Here is a 24,000-nt window from a genome sequence, read left to right as displayed (position 1 = left end):
TGCTTGTACAGGGTTTCTGTGAACAGGTCTGCATAAGCAGCAGTGTTCTCAGGGTTTATGGGGGTTTGAAATTTTGCCAAGTTCTCACTTAATAGCAGGAGGTTAGCCTTAGAATAGTTCCTGAATATTCCAGGTTTAGCTGGGGGTCCAAATTTTATTTTTACTGTAAGTCTCATTAGCAGAATGAATGACATTTTTCATCATGCTGTGCACATCTGGTTAACTGAATATTATTAATAACTGTAGCTTTAAGTTTCTTGTGTGTCTGGCAACTTTTAATGTCCACCCCCCCAGGGTAGTCATTTACTGCTGATGACTGCTCAGCGTGGATTTTAACCCAAAGTAAGGTTACAGTAACCATCTGGTTATGTGTATTTCTTCAGAAACTGTTGCAAAAGAGAACATCTGGTTTAATTTAAAGACTGATACAATGGTACATTGCTCACCTTTACTTCTGTTTCACCGGTTGCTAGTGACTACAGTGGAATAGCTTGTCTCAACCAGAATGAAAACAAACATTAGCAAGTAACAGATACTGTGATGCAAGGTAACTTCTAATCAGTAGGACTTGGACAGAATATTACCAGTATAATGGTATGGCAGAGGAATGTTTGCTGCAGTCACAGATAGCAGCAAAGTATTCCTAGAGAAAAGAAACATGAGGTGTCTGTCTATGTGTGCTGAGTAATCGACCCTATCAGTGTCTGTCACTAGTGTGTTGCGATTATGTACGGCTTTCTTTTCCAAACCCATGAAGGGAGAATGGGATAATATGAGGGAAGAATGGATAATGGAGTTTAGAACATTTTCTGCTCTTTTTCGGTCCCTCACCACTATTCCCACAACCATTTCACCTGGCCCCACTGACTCATTTTACCCACACTTTCTGGCATGAAAGGGCATTGGGCATGGGTTACAAAAGCTGCAAACAGTGATGAGTCAGCAGATTCTACCAGGTTTCATGGTTCACTACCCATAAGGTAGGGTACCATGGTCTGCTTGGTACTACCTGTAGCACTTTCCACAGATGATGGTATATGTATACTGGCTATTTGTTTTTTTTTTTTTTACAAAGGGTCAAGATATGGTAAAAAAAAACAGCATAGATAAAAAATCATGTATTTGTAAGTAAGATACTGTTATGCAACTTACAAAGATTTGCTTTTATTTATTTTACTTATTTAAATTTGCAAACCAAAGTAGAGCACTGATCCACTTGGACCATTTGCAGACCCAGCTCAGGGGAGATACAGTCAGAAAACAATAACATGTAAGATTTGATAATAAATCAGTCTCATTTGAATTAACAATCATACCTGCCCCCCCCCCCCCGAGCAAAAAGGATGAAAAATTTCTCCAAAGCAAATTTATAGCCACCTAAGCGATGGCATAAATAGTTTCCAACCCCCTGCTACCACTGTCAACAATGACTCCTATACAGAGGTGTACACAAATGCCCTGTATAAACACCTATACAAATGTATAAACTCAGCTGTAGCTGGATGGATCAAAACCTGGTCCTCACAAAAAAAAAAAAAAAAAGCCACTCTGGTGGACATCAAGCATAAGTAGGTTATAAAACAAGAGGAAGAAACTAACATCTAAGAACAAGAGGGAACTGACTCAACAGAGGGCCAACACTCTCCATAGCTTGTACAAGCAAATTAGATATCTTGTAAATTCCTCTAAATTCATCTAAAGCCAATTACAAAGCTAAACTAGCATCCTTAGCTAAGGATGATCACAAGGCTTTCTTTAGGTATGTCAGAAATCTGAACGGGAAGGCTCAGCTTTGTGCCAAACTAGTAGTGGATGGTATCACTAATACTGACCCTGAGGTCATCGCCAACCTGCTAGCAGACAAATTTGGCACAAACCTCACCAAACCCCTGTCCCCAACAAACATACTGCAAAGCATACCTGTCACCATTCCTTTATCTAGTATCTCCAAAGAGGTCATAACCACATTCTCCATGGCCAAAAATACAGCTTCTGTGGGACCAGATAACATCCCATGCTGCCTAATAAATGGTCTAAAACAGGATGTAGTGGTAACACTTGGCACTCTCTTCAACCATAGTCTAACTACTGGGTTTGTCCCAGCAGAGTAAAGAACAGTGACAGTAATTCTCTTGCACAAAGTGGGTCCTTCATCTGACCCTGGGAACTATAATCTCATAAGTCTAACCAGCCCTGTCTGCAAGGGCATGGAGGGACTCATCATGGACCTTATCAACAAAGACACAGGTGACCTTCAAACTCTTGTCCTGACCAAATTTGGCTTCATTAAGGGTAGATCATGCTTATTAAACCTGGTGGACTTCTTCGAGAATATCACTTAAGCTCTGGATAAAGGCAAAACAGTTCATACAGCCTATCTTGAATTAGCCAAGGCTTTTGACACAATTCCTCACTCAGGCATCATTGAGAAGCTCACCCAGCTAGGAATTAACCCATATGTCACTAGATGAGTAGCGAACTGGCTCACCGATAGAACTCATACAGTCAGAGTTGGGGGTTCCACCTCTACCAGTAGACCAGTTACCAGTGGCATACCACAAGGATCTGTGCTAAGCCCCCTGCTGTTTGAAATCTATTTCTCAGAAGTCCAGGTGAAAGCAGATGGCCTGTGGCTTACCAAGTTCACTGATGACTGCAAACTGAGTCCCCCAGATGATATTGACATACTACAAAAAGGGCTTACACAGACAAATGATTGGTGCCAAAGCAATGGACTTAAACTTCTTCTTTGGACTTGGACTAAACCCCCAAAAATGCATTATCATCCTATTTGGTAAAGGGGAAGTCCCTGAAAATTACAATATTAACAGTACCCCCCTCCCCCATTAGCTCAAACCTTGTGGTTAGAGATTTGGAAACACAGGTTGTTAGCATCCTTAACTTCAGTCACCATATGTGCACAGTGGTAAGGAAGGCCTTCTATTTTGTACATCTAAAAAGTAAGGGTATCGCATCCAGAGCTAAGGATGTTATAACTCCCCTGTAGTCATCCCCCATCAGACCACTAATAGAGTACAACACTGCCTTCTGTATGTACCTCACCAAACACCTGCAGCAGCTGGAGAGACCTCAGACGTTTCTCACCAAGAAAATTCAGGGCCTTTAACACATGGACAGACTGAAGGCCCTGTCACTGTACTCTGTATCTTATAGGCTGCTGACAGGTGACTTGTGGCTGGCCTACAGGGTAGTCTTAGACCTGCCGTAATGGAAATGCTGCACATCTGCAGGTCACATGGGATGAGTCACATCTGCAGGTCACATGGGACAAGAGTCACTCACTCCAGGGATCTTAACCTGGCCTGCAACATTAACAGGACATGCTGGAGAGACAGCTATGTCTCCCAGAGATTGCCACAACTCTGGAACAAACTCCCAATTCACATAAAACAGAGCTCCTCAATGACTCTATTTAAGCGTAACTTAAACAATTGGATGGGAGACCATAAATTTACCCTGGGGGGTGTCACCTATGTCCCGCTTGGATAAGGGCAGTCGGTGCTGATCATAGACTTGTGCAGCAAATATAGACCATACAACCTGGTCAATAAGGGAACAAGGATATAACTTGGCTAGGCTTATAAAGGCCCTAGGGCCAATAGCCTAGTAACCTCCTATGACCTTATGAACTTATAAAAATTGGTAGGAAAAATAATAGTACTGTATCATACCATTATGCAGTGTAATGCTTCTGTGGAGAAATAATAAACAAGGAACAAATTATTTACATAACATAATCATTGGGCATGGGAGATGGAAAGTAAGGCATGAATCAAATGATGAGAAGAAATGAAGAGAAAGAGAAATAAATAATAAAAGGAAGTGTTACGGAAAGTGGAGGAAGGGAGTTTGTAGAGAGCAGTTTCACAGCAGGAATAACCATGCCAGGCTCAGGTTTACTGTAAGTTAGTGTATACCCACGTGATGCAGTGTCATATAGACACAGGAGTCAGTGTATACCCACGTGATGCAGTGTCGTATAGACACAGGAGTCAGTGTATACCCACGTGATGCAGTGTCACAGACACAGGAGTCAGTGTATACCCACGTGATGCAGTGTCGTATAGACACAGGAGTCAGTGTATATCCACGTGATGCAGTGTCATATAGACACAGGAGTCAGTGTATACCCACATGATGCAGTGTCATATAGACACAGGAGTCAGTGTATACCCACGTGATGCAGTGTCATATAGACGCAGGAGTCAGTGTATACCCACATGATGCAGTGTTGTATAGACACAGGAGTCAGTGTATACCCACGTGATGCAGTGTCATATAGACACAGGAGTCAGTGTATACCCACGTGATGCAGTGTCACATAGACACAGGAGTCAGTGTATACCCACGTGATGCAGTGTCATATAGACGCAGGAGTCAGTGTATACCCACATGATGCAGTGCTGTATAGGCACAGGAGTCAGTGTATACCCACATGATGCAGTGTCATATAGACACAGGAGTCAGTGTATACCCACGTGATGCAGTGTCACATAGACACAGGAGTCAGTGTATACCCACGTGATGCAGTGTCATATAGACACAGGACCCCAACAGTCTTGGATGAATAAGTGAGTTAAGCGGATCCTGAAAGAAGAAATGCAGGAGATGTTGGATGTGGGGGTAATGTAGGAATCCAATAATCTATTTTTGTTATAGCATGTTTTATGGCAAAATATAACCAAATAAATAATACACTGCTTTGTTTTTAATAAACAATAATAACATGTATTCCTAATATCTAATCCAAACTAATCTTAGGTCTGCTAGCCACTACGTGGAAGAGTACTGGGGTGGTAAGTGGGAGCATGCGGAGGCCTCTACCAAATGGTCCAAATTACCTCTCTCCACAATTGCTAAGGCCAGCCGTGCTAGGAGCACTTATATTCTCACTCTTTACAAATAACTTTGATTGGGATTTACTAAACAATGATTGCATACTTAAAACAACTCAAGAATATGCATTTAAAATAAATGACTAAGACCAAATGACCCAATATAACTTTTAATAAACTCTAGCGTCTCGGCACATGCTTTCAAGGAGTAATAAAAAAGTCACTCTAATATCCACACTCCTTTTATAGAAAAAAGTTAAAAACAATTAATCAATTATAAAATCATTACAAAAATAGTTACCTAATAAACTCAATTTAAACTATAAAATAATTAAATCAAACATTTGCAATTACATTCTGAGTTCAGACCTCTCGGTACTAAAGTATCGTATTTTAAAAGGTTTACATTGAAAACCTTAAAACTGCATCAGGCAACTGGCATGTGGTCAAATGGTAGTTTTCAAGTTAGCAGAATGGTGAGCCAAAATGTATCGACTATACTACAGCAAACCAGTAGAGTAGTTTGAGTATTTTGGGTTGACATTGTGCAGGGAGATCGAGGTTCAGTGAGGAGCAGGGAATTACCCCATTTCTTCACTGTAGTGCAATCCCAGAGTTGATATATTTAATGTGCAGGAGGTGGGGGACACAGCCCCCCATGCAAAATAGTAGAATTAATGTACCATTGACTGTAGAATGTAACGGTACATTAATGTGCATAGCAGGAGGTGAGTGACGTCACCTCCTGCTATGTCGAATACATCAAACTACGGATGTCAATGTGTTCATTTTTGCCTTGATTGCTCTTTCAAAATTCTGAATTCAGCATTTCAGGTTGACATTCTGAATGGTCGACCGAAGTGATTTAGAATTTCAGTAGTAAACCTTTTAAAATATATACAGCTTCTTTATATAATAATTTCTCCGTAAGTAAATTGCCATCCCCAAATCTAAACCTTGTTTGTTCCAAGTACTCTGTAGTAAGGAGGCATTGCTACAATGGTATATTGTTTAAAATGCACGGTGACTTGACTTTCAATTTTCTGTCTCTTTCTGTCTCTAATGTGTTCTTCTAACCTATATTTAAAACCACTCTTACTTTCACTTATATAGAACAAATTACACGGCCATTTGAGAACATACACGATCCTCTCTGTATTACATGTAAACATTTTAATACGATAAAATTTAAGATTATTAATTCAATCAAAAACCTATTTGTTGACAACTGCAGCACCTTCCACAAGGGAAGGTGCCCCTACTAAAATTATCCAACTATACATACATTTCAAATGATTGTATACTGTCGGCTGATGATGTGATATTATTACTACAACTAACAAGAGGTAGTCCACTCTAGCTAATGCACTGCAGGACAAATTCATGGCTTTATAATTACAGATTAACAATTAACACTGAATAGATAACTGCAGCCATTTTATTCGGAAGTCCCCACAAGTAAAAGTACGGGCAGAACAGTACCATTACTAACCCATTAGGTATCCCCATCCTTGTACTAAGCTAGACAAAACGCTTGGCATCACAGACAAACAGCAGAATTTCACAATCACACTAAGCTCCAGTTAAGGTGTGAGCTGCAGTTAATGTGTGAGCTCCAGGTAAGGTGTGAGCTCCAGTTAAGGTGTGAGCTCCAGGTAAGGTGTGAGCTCAAATTAAGGTGTGAGCTCCAGGTAAGGTGTGAGCTCCAGTTAAGGTGTGAGCTCCAGGTAAGGTGTGAGCTCCAGTTAAGGTGTGAGCTGCAGTTAATGTGTGAGCTCCAGGTAAGGTGTGAGCTCAAATTAAGGTGTGAGTTCCAGTTAAGGTGTGAGCTCAGCACACTCCCATAATATTTCTAACTTACACCTGAATCCAGGTCTGTGGCAGCTCATTATGTTCTCCTCTGCAGATTACAGTGTGTCCTTTCAGTAACAGCACTTGGCTCAGAGCACCTCATTAATTCAATATAGTGAAAATAATATCCTTAGATTTGTTTCTCTTGCCAGCAATAAACAGCATTGTTATTTAACATTAACTAAAAAATAAAAACTGGCTCCCAGTTTCAACTGGGGCATCTGATCTTTTCAGAGTGTCTGCATGCAGATTTCCAAACATAAGATACTGCCCCCCCACCCACCCACACACACACACACACACACACACACACAACAAAGTGAGTATTAGAAATCAGAGCTTCTTTTCTCTGGTATAGTAATGGCATCCTGTTAGTCAGACAACCTTTCACACTAGCCACATGCAAAATGCCCTCCCTGCCTGTTTATTTTGTGCTGGAAGGCACAGTCTCCACAGACCTCACTACGATGACACTGACTGGAGGCAGGACATACTAAAAACTTACATTAATTTAACCATCAAATTGAAATCTTAGCTCACATGGCCTTATAAAAAACAACATAAACAGTGCCTTCAAATAGTTCACCAGTCCATAAAATTCTCTCCAGCTAGAGACTAAGTTGCATTATACTCCCAGACTGTAGGTCTCTTTCATAGGTTCATAGGTTCATAGGTTCATACTAGGCTATCTGCCCTAGGGCATTTATAAGCCTAGCCAGAGTGTGTGTGGCTTTCACCACCCCTTAGGATGAGAATACTATACCCATTAGTTTGCTGTGCCTCTGTCCAGCAGTGATACAGAGATGATTCCCGGGGTAAACCTACGATCCCCATCCACTCGTCAAGATTTCTCTTGAACAGAGTCAGTGAGGGGCTCTGCCTCACATGGACTGGGATTCTGTTCCATAGTGTAGGGAGTCTCTGGGTGATGAATCTGTCCCTCCAGCACGTCCTATTTATATCCGTGTTGAGGTTTAAGTCTCTTGCTCTCGTGGCTCTGGTGGATTTGGATTTTTTGAGGTGGAGCATGTCCATTAATTCCGGGTTGGACATGGCCTTGTATGTCAGGCACAGATCACCTCTGAGCAGACGGTATGCGACTGAATAGAGCTGGAGTTTCTTCAGTCGGGCATCGTATGACATATGTTTGAGCCCCTTTATCCTTTTGGTGAGGAACTTTTGGGGTCTTTCCAACTGCTGCAGGTGTCGGGTAAGGTACATTCCGAATGGGGCGTTGTACTCAATCATTGGTCTGATAAGTGAAGAGTACACGGGTACAATGACCTCTCCTGATCTGGATGTGAATCCCTTCATGATCAGGTGGGCAATGTAGAAGGTCTTCCTAACTATTTTGGCAATGTGAGTGTCAAAAGAGAGGTTACTGTCAACTTGGGTCCCCAGGTCCCTGATAACTTCTTCCGTGTTTAATGGATTACCACCTATGTGGTAATTAGGGGTTACCTTGTTTTTCCCAAAGGGTATGACTATACATTTTTTGGCATTTAGCTTAAGGCCATGGCTCTGGCAACAGTTATCCATTTCTATGAGACCTTTCTGGAGGATGTCTGTGTCTGATGGAGTGTCAATTATGGTGCCCAGTTTGCAGTCATCTGCAAATTTTGTCAGCCACAATCCCTCTATGTTTGCCTGCACTTCAGAAAAATAAATGCCGAACAAGAGGGGCCCAGGACTGAGCCCTGTGGGACACCGCCGTGACCGGCTTAGAGTCTGACATGGCACCAGCAACTCTAACCCTGTGTGTTCTGTCCTTGAGCCAGTTTGCAACCCATCTTGTGACATATGGGTTTACATCTAAGCTGGTGAGCTTTTCTATGATGCCCGAGTGGGGTATTGTGTCAACGCTTTTGCTAGGTCAAAGTAGGCTGTGTGAACTGCCTTACCCTCATCAATGGCCTTAGTGACTGTTTCAAAAGTCGACCAAGTTCAAGAGGCAGGATCTGCCCTTGACAAAGCCAAATTGGGTAGGATCCAGTGTCTGTAGGTCCCCAATGTCTTTATTTATGAGTTCCATTATGATCCTCTCCATAGCTTTGCAGACAAGGCTCGTCAAGCTTATGGGGCGGTAATTTCCAGGGTCCGTAGAAGCACCGCCTTTGTGGAGTGGGACCACAGTTGCTGCACGCCATTCTTTGGGTATGTATCCTGTAGTAAGGCTAAGATTAAACAGCAGCCTTATGTGTGGGTTTAGTTCCTCATTGAGTTCGTGTAGCACACAGCCGGGGACACCGTCCGGTCCCATTGATGCTGTGTTTTTGCTTTAGAGAGAGCAGCTCTCACCTGGGCATCTGAGATGTTTGGGAGGCTAGACTCTGGTGGGATAGATATTTCTCCTTTTGGGGAGGGAGGGAGAAATTTGCACTGAACCTGTCTGCCAGTATGTTGGCAATGTCTGTGGGTTCAGTGATTTTTTATAATTTTGGACTAATTCTGAGCATATCTGGGAGTTTCCACCCAGGTTTCTAACATAGCTAAAGAAGGCTTTATGATTGTCTTTGTGTCATTAGCGATTTTTCTCTCAAAGTTAGACTTGGATGATTCTATGAGTGATCGTACTCTTTTCCTAGTATTGATCAGAGATGCCTTCCCTTTTAGGGACTTTGCTCTGTCATGTAGTAGCTTTCTCCTCTTGTTGTAGAGTTTGTTTATGGCTGGAGTCCACCAGACCGGGCGCCTGCCTTTGGTGGAAAGGGTCTTGATTTTATTAGGGATTGCTTGATCCATACATTCCTGGAGGTGCTCGTAGAAGGCATTTGTAAGGGTTTCAGCAGCGTGGGTTGTGGTTTCCACTGGCTCGGGGGCCTTGAAGGATACCACTCCAGTTAAGAAGTGTGAAGTTTGCTTTTGAGAAGTTCTTCACTGTGGTCTTTTTTGCTGGGGTGGGGGCGGGATGTGGATCTCCAGTGAGATTAATTTATGGTCTGATCTCACCAATGAGGGATATACTTCCGGTGTGGAGCATTTTGTCCCCATGTTTGTGATGATCAGGTCTAGTATATTTTCTCCTCTTGTGGGAATGGTGACTAGTTGTTCCATAGCATTTGAGTTTATGAACTCAAGGAACCTTTGGGCTAGGGTATTGGGGCTTGAGTAATGTTCCCAGTCTATGTTTGGGTATTTGAAGTCACCCAATATGATGTTGTTTGGAGAGACATTCATACTCTCCAGTGTCTTCAGGAAGGCTGTGTGGGTTTCCTGAGTTTGAGAAGGTGGTCTGTAGCATGTTACAAACTGTAGGGCAGTTTTACCTATGGTTAATTGCACCTGGATGGTCTCCGATGTTTCGTGCATTGCCACTAACCTGGAGGTGTGGGTATCCTTTATGAATATGGATACTCCCCCTCCTTTTGTGGTTTGGTCCAGATTTTGGGGCCGGAACGCATGATATGAGGTATAACCTGATAGTGCTGGGTGCTCTCAGGAGCCTTGAACCAGGTTTCAGTCACAGCACAGACATCGATGTTCTCCATACTGAGGAGGGCTTGGAGGGCGTGCATCTTGAGGTTTAGACTTCTGGCATTGAGCAGTATTACCCTTAGATTTTCTCCATTTTTGTTTTCTAGGGCGGTAGGTTTATCATTTGAGCCTTGCCTAAAAAAGGCACTATGGGGGTGGCAAGAGCCTTTGCCAATATCCGGAAGCCCAGGGGTGACAGGTGCAAGCCGTCCCTTGCGAAGCAGCGTGGCTTGTCAAGCATGTCATCCCAGGCAGACAGACATTGGATCCCCTTAGAATGACACCAGTAATTAAGCCAATTATTAAAGCTGATCATTTTGTCTCTGTATTGTGGCATCATTCTTGGTGAGGGTAGGATACTGCTCAGGGTCAGGGTCATACTGGCCTGGGCTACATAATCTGAGAGCTCCTCTATGTCTCTTTTCGTGTAGTCCAGGGAGGTACGGTCATTCACACCGGCATGGACAATGACTGAGTCATACTTGTACTTGCTGTGGAGTGACCTGAGTGCTTGTGTTATGTGGCGGATTCTAGCGCCTGACAGGCAGCTTACTGTGATCTTTTCCTTGTTCAGTCTGGTGAGTGGGACGTCAGTGTGTCTGACTATGGAGTCACCTATAACAAGTGTGTCTGGCATTGTGTTTGGCCTTAAGGGCTGTGACTGTTTAGCACACTGACTTTGAGAACTATGTGTTGCATGTCTTATGTCTTGAGGTGGCAGTTGCTTGGGTGTCTGCTTTGGAGGCCTCTGTAGTTTTGGTAGATTTTTGATCAGTGCCTCCGAGTATGTCTTTGTGTGTTTATGTGTTTGTTTTGCAGTTGTGATAGTTCTATGTGAAACTGGGTTTGTGGTGTGCGTGGTTTCCTTCTCCTCCTGTCTGGTCTTGCCAGTCCTGAGTTGAGAGAGCTCAGCCTCCAGTTTGGCTATATAGTTGCATCTCTCACATGTATTTGTGTTTTGTGGGAGAAGGAGTGGGTTGTCTGTGTACATGAGGCAATTGTAACATTGCCTCAAGATGCCCATATTTACCAGCTGAACAGGAGAGGACGCTAGCAACTGACCCTTCGACATGCTAGAAAAAGTGAAAAAGTTTGCTGTGTAACTGAGTCAGAAGGGACCGATAGGGAAATGGGTACTCAAGGGGATTCTAGGCTAATGTAGTACTTTGTTTAGTATATAAGTACTTTACCTATATAAAAATGCTTTAGGAGCAAGTGCTGAGCTTTTGAGATAGAGAATAGACTGTTTAGATTGTAAGTAGAGAAGTTCTAAGTGAAAAATTGAAAAGCACACTTTACGGAGCCAGAAATAGTTTAACCTTGTTTAACCGGCGCTGCCCGATGGTGCTCTATGGGCAACTCCGCGCTAAATCACGCAAAAGCGTGCTAAAGCGGGCTTTATAGCAGGGGGTTGAAAAGAGCTAGGAATTGACCCAAAATGGCCAATAGACTACAAGTTTCTGGCTGGAACCACTGCTCTAGGGACAAATAGGCTGCTCAGTGCTCCCCACTCCCACTGGTGAACAAAGAAGCTTCCCTTTATCCAAATAAGGATATGGAATAGCACAGGAACCAAGCCAAAGCCCAGAGATCAGCAAACTCTGAAGACTGGACTATTCTAGTTCAGTAAGGCGGGAAAACAAGATTTTTTGTTTTGTTTTTTCTTTTGCAGAAAACAGAGGAAAACAGACAGTAAATGCTATAAATGCTTTTAAACGGCTAGCGCACTTGAGTGTGTTAGCCTACAGGTAAAATTAAACAACGAATAACTTTTTTAAAAGTGCAAAACAGTTAATCAACACAAAAACAGTTTAAATAGAATGCAGAGCTGTATAAACAGGCGAAAATGCAGTCGCTAAGCAGTAAATAATCAAAAGCCAGAAAGAAATACTTAAATCAGGAGAAAGTCACTCTTTTGCTCTCTGCTGCTTGTAGAACTCTGCAGGACACCACGAGGAGCTGTGCTGAGTTGAATACAAGTGAAAAAGCTCGCTAAAGCGGGCTTTATTACAGGGGGCTGAAAAGAGCTAGGAATTGACCCAAAATGGCCAATAGACTACAAGTTTCTGGCTGGAACCACTCCTCTAGGGACAAACAGGCCGCTCAGTGCTCCCCACTCCCACTGGTGAACAAAGATGCTTCCTTTTATCCAAATAAGGATATGGAATAGCACAGGAACCAAGACAAAGCCCAGAGATCAGCAAACTCTGAAGACTGGACTATTCTAGTTCAGTAAGGCGGGAAAACAAGATTTTTTTTTTTTTTTTCTTTTGCAGAAAACAGAAGAAAAACAGACAGTAAATGCTATAAATGCTTTTAAACGGCTAGCGCACTTGAGTGTGTTAGCCTACAGGTAAAATTAAGCAACAACTAACTTTTTAAAAGTGCAAAACAGTTAATCAACCCAAAAACAGTTTAAATAGAATGCAGAGCTGTATAAACAGGCGAAAAAGCAGTCGCTAAGCAGTAAATAATCAAAAAGCCAGAAAAAAATACTTAAATCAGGAAAAAGTCACTCTTTTGCTCTCTGCTGCTTGTAGAACTCTGCAGGACACCACGAGGAGCTGTGTTGAGTTGAATACAAGTGAAAAAGCGTGCTAAAGCGGGCTTTATTACAGGGGGCTGAAAAGAGCTAGGAATTGACCCAAAATGGCCAATAGACTACAAGTTTCTGGCTGGAACCACTCCTCTAGGGACAAATAGGCTGCTCAGTGCTCCCCACTCCCACTGGTGAACAAAGACGCTTCCTTTTATCCAAATAAGGATATGGAATAGCACAGGAACCAAGACAAAGCCCAGAGATCAGCAAACTCTGAAGACTGGACTATTCTAGTTCAGTAAGGCGGGAAAACAAGATTATTATTTATTTTTTTTTTTCTTTTTTGCAGAAAACAGACAGTAAATGCTATAAATGCTTTTAAGCAGCTAGTGCACTTGAGTGTGTTAGCCTACAGGTAAAATTAAGCAACAACTAACTTTTTAAAAGTGCAAAACAGTTAATCAACCCAAAAACAGTTTAAATAGAATGCAGAGCTGTATAAACAGGCTAAAATGCAGTCGCTAAGCAGTAAATAATCAAAGAGCCAGAAAAAAATACTTAAATCAGTTATAGCAAATACAGTTATAACAAATGCTCTGAAATATACTGTATATTTCCAAAATGTTTGAGAAGGACAGTCAGAACACAAGAAGGTTCAGGCGAAAGAGAAACAAAAAAAAAAAAAAAAAAAAAAGTTTTGTTTTACTTTTTGAAAGGGAAAAAGGAGGAACAGAAGGCCTTATCAAATGTTCTCTCTGTATTAAGCAGAATGAGCTAATGACACTAGACTGGGAGGTGTGTCACAGTAGGGGCGGGCAACTGCAAAGCCACCAAGTATATAGCCTACAGACAGCAAGCACTAGAGAGACAAATGAAAGTTTTTAAACAGATACGGATTTGTGAAGATACTGAATAGACAAAGTGCTTTATATATATTAAATTGTAAAAACAGTAATCTGTAAAAATAATCAAAAAAATCAAGATACTTATATTTTGTAGCTCAGCTGCAGTCAACAACCTCTCTAGTCTGCACTCTAGGCCAGTTCATGTTCTCCAAAAATATGCTCCCAGCTATAGGCCTTTCTCCTGGGCCTCAGTCAGAAATCAGTTGCTTCTATTAAACACAGTTGTCCAGTGATGGCCCTGAAGGTATCTGTGATGGACTGTCTCAGTCCATGCATCCAGGTCTTCCTCTCAGCACTTCATAGTGTATCTCCTGTAATTAGATAATTTCTTGGGGATTATCCCCATACTCCCCACATTTTAAAGAAATGCACATACATTTCAAAAAATCTGTTATAACTCACAGTTACACAATGCTTTTATGCAATAACTGCTCAGTCACTAGGCTCTACATATTACAACTATACTTCTTTCAGCACAAAAGCCGAGACTTTGCCCTCCTCGTCATGGGTAGTCAGACCTCAACAACTCAAATGACAACTCAGTAACTGTGATGATACCACATGCATTCCACAGGATAAACAGTTTTCCACTAAGTGTCTCTTAAACCGCTCCTTCGTTAATTCATGTGTAGCCATTCTAGGGGTTCTAGTGTCCCATAGAACCTACAGGCATGACCTCCTATAGAACCTACAGGCATAATTTTCTAAAGGCATCTTAGGCTGCTGGTGATGGAATTAGTGTTGCAAGGTAACCCTGCAAACACTGTCTTGCTCCTTGACAAAAAGCTTCTTTTTGCTGGTTTCTGTGTTATAAGTGTCAATCCTCTCAATACATCTTCCATGTTATTTGTTCCACATTTAAATGAGGTTTCCCCTGTAACGCAAAGATATATAGCTACCTTACTAGCATTATTTTGTTGTTAAACACCTTTATTGAATTATCACCTGTGACACAGGCAAACTTACATTTATATCAAAGTAATCAAACCATATTAAGAAGGTTAGATTTGCAAAATTTATACATCACATAAACTGTTGTAAACCATGGTGGTGCAGTGGTAGCATTGTTGCCTCACAGCAAGAGGTTCTCCCGTTCGATTCTTGGCTGGAGTACCTTCTGTGTGGAGTCTGCATGTCCTCCATGTGGTCGAGTGGTGTCAAAAGACATGCGTGAATGGGCATGCCTTCGTTGAATGCTGGGCGTTGGGCTGGCACCATAAAAAATTGACTGTCAATCATTAGCGGACCGGAGTTCCACTGTGGCGACCCCTAACCGGGAAAAGCTGAAAGAAAAATAACAACATACATCACATAAATTGTTACATATCTTATTTATTACATAAATCATTCGATTCCTGCCTTTTCTTAAACCTCATTCCTCCTCCAAAACATTTTACTGCATGTATAATCCCCACAAGTTCCATTTTTCTATGTAATTTACTCCTACCCTTTTCTAAAAAAAACCCACCTCCTGTTCTTTTATCTCTGTTACAATATTCATTATTTCAAGTATAGTTGGTTTACATTTTGATTTCTATTTTCTAGAAATTGCTTTTTTGGCAGCCACCACAGTTAAACTTAACAATGCCTTACTATGTCTAGACAATTTAGATCCTGTATCCTAGCTCAAAAAATAAATTCCTGAGCTACGCTCATTTGCTCTCCCAGTATTCCCGACAGAGTACTTTGTAAGGCATTTTTAGTCTGCCAACTCATTACACACCCAAAACATATGTTCCCAGTTTCTTCTTTCTTCCCCATCACAAACCCTACATTTGCCATCTGCATGAGGAAAAATTATTTGGAATCTGCTTTGGGTATAAAAGTATCTATGCAAACACTTCCAGGCAAAGGTCCTAAATCTTCTAGACTTTTTGGGAGCCATACATGTGCCCTCCTATTGTTTCTTTGTGAATTACATATCTAATCTCCCTTCCCAATCTTTTCTTAATTCATCTGATTGATTCCTATAGTTATTGTTCAATATTATATATGTGCCCTGTGATGACCGCGCCCTGGCCCAGCAATCAAGGAGCCTCAATCCTCACCACTAACACCAGGGAGGTCGTCTCCTAGAAGAGAGGAAAGGATAACTAATACACACAGTAAAGTACAATTTCCCTTAAGTGCACACAGAGATCACAGTCAGTCTGGGGCTGGTTGCTCCCTTGCGCCCCAGGTCCCCAGTAAGACTCCCCCTGGCACAGCTATAGTGTCCAGATCTCAGCCTAGCTGGCAAGCTAACCTCCAGTACCCTCTCTGTTCCACCAGTGCTTCGTGCCCCTGCCCAGGTAGCTGACACACCACACACACTTTGAGGTAAGTATTTATACAACTTCACAAACACTCCTGGAAAAGGCTGACACAGATTCTCTAGCTGTGCCCCTTTACCCAGACTATACAGTAGTAATTACTGCCACCACCAGCTTAATAATTATCAGCTACCCAAAGGCCCTTGAAAGGGTGTCCAATTATTACTGTGCAATATTATTATCCAATTGGTAATGTGACTATTCAGTCTAAAGCTTTTTATAATGTGACTATTCAGTCTAAAGCTTTTTAGAGTGGCTTATTACAATAAACTCTATAAATATGCAATGTACTCTACAGCCTACTTATCTCTACACAAACCAGCCACAGGTAAAGGTTTTAAAAATATTTAATAATAAATAATTAAAAACACAAGACAATACTACTACACTACAGAGATATCTAAGAGTTCAGAGATCACACAGAAAATTAAAATAATACAGTAGGACAGGTCTGATGTCAAAGAAAAAAACACAATCTAACTTTTTAATCTTTAGTTATTCTTAAGAGAAAACACAGTGCTACAATCCTACTTACATATATAAAGAGCATAAGCTGTGCTGGGGTTGATGGTCCAAGACAAAATGCTTACAGTCTCTCACTGAACAATAGTTTTTAAACTCACTAACAAACAGCTCTGCTAAGGCCCTCCCAAATTACATCATTTTGCCACTTAGGTTTTCCCAGTATACACATTACATCATTTTAACATTTAGTCTAGAGTTCCCAGGCAAACAAACTCCATTATTTAGCAAGCTAACACCTGCTCAGGAAACTACAACAATAAAAGACATTCCATATGTATACTCTAACAACTATTCCTTAAGTTAAGACAATAGAAAGAATGTGTTCAGCTAGCCACTTCATCACCACTGTTTAGATAATTTTACTTCAAAGAACATTTGAAATGTTTGGCTTAGTTTTCCTTACAGCAGACGGCAATGTTGCAGCAATATTGAAGTTCACATTTTACAGCATTTTCTTTCATTTAAGAACACAAGCCTGTATTTTACATTTATATATACAAATGATAGATAGAATTATGTATAAAATTCTATTTGACTAGGCTGGCAGCCTTCGCCCATCTTTCCCCAATCTTCACATGCCCTACTAATTATTCCTTTTTTTGCACCAGCTTCTGCTCTAGAGTCAATTAAAATGTCAACCAGTGCAAGTCTTTCATATAATATTCCAAATCCCTTTCTCTTTGGCTACACTCTGATATCAATCCCTGATAGGTAAGGCAGTCTCTAGCCTACAATCCAAGTGTCTTCTTGGCCTCTTCTCATTCTATTACCTTTCCTTCCCTAATTAGTGGCTCCCAATACCTTGGCTCCTTTGCCAGCTTCCTCCAGTAAATTCCAGCCCCCTGTGAACTGGTTAGGAAATGTGTATTTTGAATCAAATTTTAGATGAAATAACTTTGATAATTTTCACAGGGTTAGTATGGAACTGATAAAAGTCCATTTAGTAAAATGTATGATAATATTAAGATGTATTTGTATTGAATTAAAGTGATATATTTTTAGTATGTGTTTTGCCTTTGCATGGCTAGGGATTCTTTAAGTGTGTATGTATATTTAAATATTTAAATAACTAATTAATTGATTTCAATTGATTTACTGGATGATTGTATAAATTATGGGGTCTGGTGATGTTTCAATATTCCTTTGAAGGTGAAATGCCAAGGTACCAGAGTAAACACATGAAGTGAATATTCACCATGGTGTTACGGTTTTTGGAGTTCTACTTCCTGCCTTTTGTGTTACCCAAAGAACCTGTTATCTTCGTCCAGCACTTCATTCGGCTCTTGTAAATATCCGTTACTTAGCACATCTGCGATGGTTAGTTCCACACTTTCCAATCATACTTCTGTAGATTAAGTTATATCCACTGCAATCATAGATGTGCACTCTGCAAAGAGTATATGTGTTTAATAATTACTTCTCCCAGTTTTTCACCTGCATTTCTTTGCCATAAACACTTTCATGGCATTTCTCACATCCATTTGTCATTACCATTCTACCTCAACATATATCTTTTTTGTGCCTCTGTAAATTCTCTTGACCCATAGACTACTGGTCTGTTCTCTTGTTGAATCACAGCTATTTCACCACCCTCTCATTTACATGCAACTCACCTTTCTTATTCACATTATAACATTATAATGTTCATGCATCTGTCAACCACCACTAGTTTCTTAGATATACCAAAACTATTTTACAATAAAAATCTCCATTCTCAGATTACTGTGAAGTTCATAGGTTAGGTTAGTACTAGGCTAACTGCCCTTGTGAGCCATTGTAAGCCTAGCCAATCATCCCCTTGTGAGACTCAAACCCTGCACCTTGTGTTTGTAAGGCAAACACCTTAACCATTAGGCCACCCTTGTACTGCCTGCTTTATTAGTCTTAGTTATATCATATACATTAGGTACAAATTTTACAAGATACTGCTTCATTCCTAGAAACCTTTGTAATGCCTGCTTGTCTTTTGGCATGACATCTGCACAACAGCATTGACCAATACTTTTTATGCAACAAAGTTTGATCCCACTGGTGGGCAGCACAGTGGTGCAGCAGTTAGCATTGTCACCTCACAGCAAGAGGTTCACAAGTTCAATTCTCAGCTGAGATGCCTTCTGTGGGGAGTATGCATGTCCTCCATGTGTTTGCATGGCTTAACTCCAGGTGCTCTGGTTTCTTCCCACATTCCCAAGACATGCTACAGGTGGATTGGACAGTCTAATTTGGCCCTTGTGTGTGTGTGTGTGTGTGTGTGTGTGTGTGTGTGTGTGTGTGTGTGTGTGTGTGTGTGTGTGTGTATGTGTGTGTGTGTGTGTGTGTGCCTGCGTGTGTGTGCATGTGTGTGTGTCTGTGTGTGTGTGTGCGTGTGTGTGTGTATGTGTGTGCATGTGTGTGTGTGCCTGCGTGTGTGTGCATGTGTGTGTGTCTATGTGTGTGTATGTGTTTATGTGCGTGCACACACGTGTGTGTATTTGTGTGTGGGTGTGTGTGCCTGCATGTGTGTGCATGTGTGTGTGTGTGTGTGTGTGTGTGTGTGTGTGTGTGTGTGTGTGTGTGCATGTGTGTGTGTGTGTCTGTGTGTGTGTGTGTGTGTGTGTGTGTGTGTGTGTGTGTGTGTGTGTGTGTGTGTGTGCGTGCATGCATGCGCGCGTGTGTGTGGGGGTGTGTGTGTCTGCGTGTGTGTGCATTTGTGTGTGTGTGTGTGTGTGTGTGTGTGTGTGTGTGTGTGTGTGTGTGTGTGTGTGTGTGTGTGTGTGTGTGCCTTCTGAGGAAGGGAGGGCACTGGGCTGGCAACTCACAATGTAAAACTCTACTGCCACTCATTCTGCTGCCCGATGATCCACTGTGGCACCCCTAATGCGAGCAACCAAAAGGAGAAGAAGAAGAATTTGATCCCTCTGGTGTTAGAATATGACCTGTGTGTTTTAAACATGTCACACATTCTATATTTTATCTGTAATAACTTGAAATTATGTCATCTTAATCTATTTAGTATCATCACTTTATGGTTATATTGCCCTTTTCTCTTAATCCACATATTGCTTAATCAACTTATGTTTCCTATACCGTCCAAACATCCAATTTCCTGTGAAACAACTCTTTGGAATAACAACAGTGCTGATGAAACACAAATAGATCCCTAAGCAGCCTATACTTTCTTAATATATTACATGTACACAACTTAGAACTTTGTTCATCTAATATTTTGTGCAAGAATTCAGCATCTGGCATTCTTCGACCTCTGTAAGCAATGTGTAATGCTTTCTTTTAATCACTTTATTCAGATTATGTGGATGGATACTTTCATGTCTTTACAGCGGTAAGTAAACTGTCAGCCATTATATTAGCAGCAATTGCTTTTCAAAGATAACCATGCTTCACTTTCTGTTCAATTTTATTTAGAGAATTACTGGTACTTTTGTGGGATTATACATCACAGCATGGTATAGCATCAGGATTTCTTTTATGCAATATTCTCCTGGCAAACTTGCTAAATCTATAAAATCAGCACAGTTATTCAGGCTAAAACTGTAGTAGCTCTTTACAGTATATGAGATGACTCTGTGACAGTGCTTGGGCAAATCTACGTTTGTTTTGCACTGCAAATGTTTTTAGCCACACAATGAGACCTGAATTTCACCTTCCTGATCTTTCCTCATCTCTCTTATCGCTGCATTACATTGTCACCCGTCTCTTATTGGTATATCTGTAACCTTTGTGAGGCATTCTTACATTATTTCACATTTTTGATTTGTTATGTAATTCACATTTTATTATGCATGCACTGACTTCTTCAGTTTCTGCCTTTATTCTATATTAGCAATTTTAATTATTCTGCATGTTTTTGATGATATCAGGTATATTATGTTCCATTTAACAGCATGACTCCAACTTCGTAGTGTCTTACACCACAGACTATTCTAACACTTATTAATGATTCGTGTAACTCAACAAATGCACAGTCTTTCATCTTCAGGTCAGTAACATAAATATCTATAGTTTATGTTAGACATTTGTAACCATTGTAAAGAACAAGAGAAAAATTCTTTCTAGGCTCCCAATAATTCTCACATTTCTCTTATAATACTACTAGTATTAAAACCCTTTAAAACTTATTGACATGCGGAATTGTAGGTGAATATACCTTTTCTGCCTTCTCAGCTAATTCTCTTGTGGTAAGGAATACATCAGTTTTATAGTTCCATATCTTTAATTGTTGGTAGTAGTCACAACATATTTTTATTAACAATTATAATTTCATGTCAGCAAACAAGTTCTTAAAAGTAAATCTATCAATTTACTTTTAGAGGCATATTTTACTCTGGCACCTTTGAATGGTTTGTTGGTGAATAAACAATACAGAAACACTAAAAGTATGATCTAAGCTCCATAATATCTTTAATTACAATGGAGTCTATAAAAGGAATGGGTCCCTTACAAAATTCAAGTTCCTGTTGCTAGCTCACTTATAATGTACACACACACACACACACACACACACACACACACACACACACACACACACACACACACACACACACATACACACTCAAAACAATAAACATTATTAAATGTTAAGTATAAGGTGCTTTAACTTTTGTATCTGGCAAAGTCTGAAATAGATGCCAATGAAGTTGGCCATGTATAGACTTATCTCCATATTGCCCTTTCAGCCACCCTAATTTACCATGTGGTACATTTACCTCCTTTGCCAGAGGGATCATCTCCACCCTAATTTACCATGTAGTACATTTACCTCCTTTGCCAGAGGGATCATCTCTACCCTAATTTACCACGTAGTACATTTACCTCCTTTGCTAGACAGATCATCCCTACCCTAATTTACCACATAGTACATTTACCTCCTTTGCTAGAGGGGTCATCTCACAGTGGGACAAATCTCCTGTGTTAGGTCAAGTGTCAGTGGTCGTCCAGTTCAAAAAGACTGTTCAGTAAATAAATGATGGAAGATTCTTGGCCCCATCAAGTCTAGGAATCATGGTTGGTTCATAAGCAGGGCCAGTATGGAGTGCTGAAAACAAACCAGATGTCATGTTTTATAATTCTGAGGAGGGCAGGAGGCACAATCTTATCATATCCTGTGCATCTTGAATATGTATTTTTATGGTGAGTTCCTTACATAATTGTTAAGTTTATATGATTTTCCACTGCTGGTGAATGGCCACGAGAGACTTTTTACTGAGGGTGTTCTATTACTAATGTCATTATGGCATTTCTGTGTTCCAAAAATAACTATCTTGATAATCCCTATGGTAATGATGCTTGGAAAATACTATATGATAAGTTACCTGTTCTGCTCATACGACAGTGTATCTACTCCATTCACCAAAGAATTTCCTCTTTTCTTCTGTTTAGAAAGTGGAAGATGAATGCCAAGATAAGCGTACATGTCACTTTTCAGTCAACAGCCGTTTGTTTGGACCAGATCCCTGTCCGGGTACACACAAGTACCTCCTTATCACCTATAAGTGCAGACCTGGTGAGTTAAGCATTATGTTTCTGCATATCAGGATCTCTGGAAGAAACCTTCCAAAACTCTTGTAACAATACATTAGGGTGGCATACATAAAGTTTATTCTGCAGCCGATATAAATAAGCCATAATCTAAGGCTGGCAATTGGAAAGCAAAGCTGGATTACAGTAGTAGGGTTCAGAGAGAAGCTAGTCAAACATGAACAGGGCATGTAGAAGATTTTCTGTTTGTTCTGGGGTAAAAATATTTTTCATTACACATATATATTCATATCAAAGCTATCTGAGAACACCTTTATTTAAATCAGGATTAAAACTCATGCATGTCAATATTCTACAGTAATATACAGGAATAAAAAATGTTTGGACAGAAATGCTACAAATGTCTAGTAGAACTGAAATTCTGGACATACAGCTCTTTAGACAGAGGCCATGAGTTATTTAAGCAGTTCACGGTTACTGGATGTTTTAATGTTGACTTGTCAAGGCTTCCCTTAAATCCTGAAATATATGGTAGGTTCTGCCTACATGGATGACAGCATCTGATGTTGTTGAGAAATGCTTATACCTGTTTTGTTTTACTCTCTGCCTCTCTCTCCTTCAATGTTTGTGTTATGCCTATAATATTCTAATTCTAGACCTAGCTAGCTACCTAGAGAAAGAGGTGAAATAGAAATAGTTTGTGCATATTCTTTTCAGTGTTACTGAATCAAACCCCATAAGGCACCAAAAGAGTTACACTAAACACTGTACAGCCTAAACAAATAACAATAAAAGCCACTTGACCAAAATAACCTATCCATACAAAACCAGCTGCTACAGAAAGAAACAAGACTCCCTACACAGGAAACATGAGTGTAAATAAAGCACATTTCAACAAAAACAAGCTGTTAATAAATATAACAAGTACTAGCCAAATCCCATAGAGAGTCATGAAAAATAACTGCTATAATGCTGTGCGAACATAAGACAATTGTCATTGTATACAGGAGAAATGTGCAATGAGGATAACAACTGAACAACTAATATTAACTAAAAAGAAAAAAATGCAAAGTAATTCAATCCCCAGCAGGAAAGAACTGCCATTCCAAAATGAATGGAACCGCAAACCTGAATTTTCCAGCCAACGAATGTGTTTATGACAGCCAGCAGATTAAGTCCATAGGTAAATATTATGCTATCAGTCGGTGGATTATTGCAAGCCTAGCCAGTAACCAGGGGATAGAGTCAATCCTTTTCTCTACGAGGTAAAGGTCTTACCCATTATGGCAACCATGCCCCCATTTCAGAGCAGCCCCAGATCGGATATTTCCTCTGCACACATTGTTTTTGATGTATACATTCTTTCTTTGTAAACATATATCAGCCTTGCACAAGAATTTGTCACAGCTAACATGTCTGCTTCTTTTGCAGAAAAGGGCAATCTCTTTACAGATCATTCAGATGTATAATGTTAGAAGTTTAATGTGTCTTCAGCAGCTGTTTATATGATGCTGCTATATTTAATGTCTGAGTTCAAGATCTACTTTTTATAGCAATCTTTTCTGTGTGTTTTTACAACATATACTATAAGAGTAAGTGTTATCACGGTCCAAATGCTTCTGTTAATTATAAAATAAATAATTCAAAAGAGAAGTACAGGAACAAACCAAGGCTGACAACAAAAACCAGCATAAATCCAGCAGTCACTGAGGCTTATTCAAGCAGCAGAAATAAATGCTAGTTCAAACAGTGACTGAATCCATGCCAAAGACAAACAAAATCCAAGCCGTTTTACTGGTAAGTGCTTTCACCCTGTAAGGGCTTTTTCAAACCATAAGAAACAAACACTGAATAAAATCAAGTCACATTTTATAAGGAAGTAGGGCTGACATCACTTCCTATTCCTGATTAAAGCTTTTCAGTATCAAAAACAGTATATATATATATATATATATATATATATATATATAAAAAATATGTATATAAAAACTATATATATATAAACAATATATTATAAAAAATACACATCTGTCTATATAGGCTAGCATAAAACATTTTGTTAA

At 40.2% G+C, this 24,000-nt stretch overlaps 1 protein-coding gene across 2 annotated transcripts in view; it reads left to right on the top strand.

Annotated features, from left to right (window-relative positions):
- The window catches only part of LOC122790085 (protein eva-1 homolog C-like), a 659,115-nt gene that overhangs the window by 120,576 nt on the left and 514,539 nt on the right, over positions 1-24,000 (top strand). For both annotated transcript variants that reach the window (XM_044057647.1, XM_044057646.1), the window contains exon 2: positions 21,839-21,962. In XM_044057647.1, coding sequence (XP_043913582.1) covers positions 21,839-21,962 — 124 coding nt within the window. The remainder of the gene's footprint in view (positions 1-21,838; positions 21,963-24,000) is intronic.

The sequence above is a fragment of the Protopterus annectens genome, chromosome 15.part0 (assembly GCF_019279795.1).
Source record: "Protopterus annectens isolate FY-2018-M chromosome 15.part0, PAN1.0, whole genome shotgun sequence".
NCBI lineage: Eukaryota > Metazoa > Chordata > Ceratodontiformes > Protopteridae > Protopterus > Protopterus annectens.
This window is presented reverse-complemented; position numbering and strand designations above follow the sequence as displayed.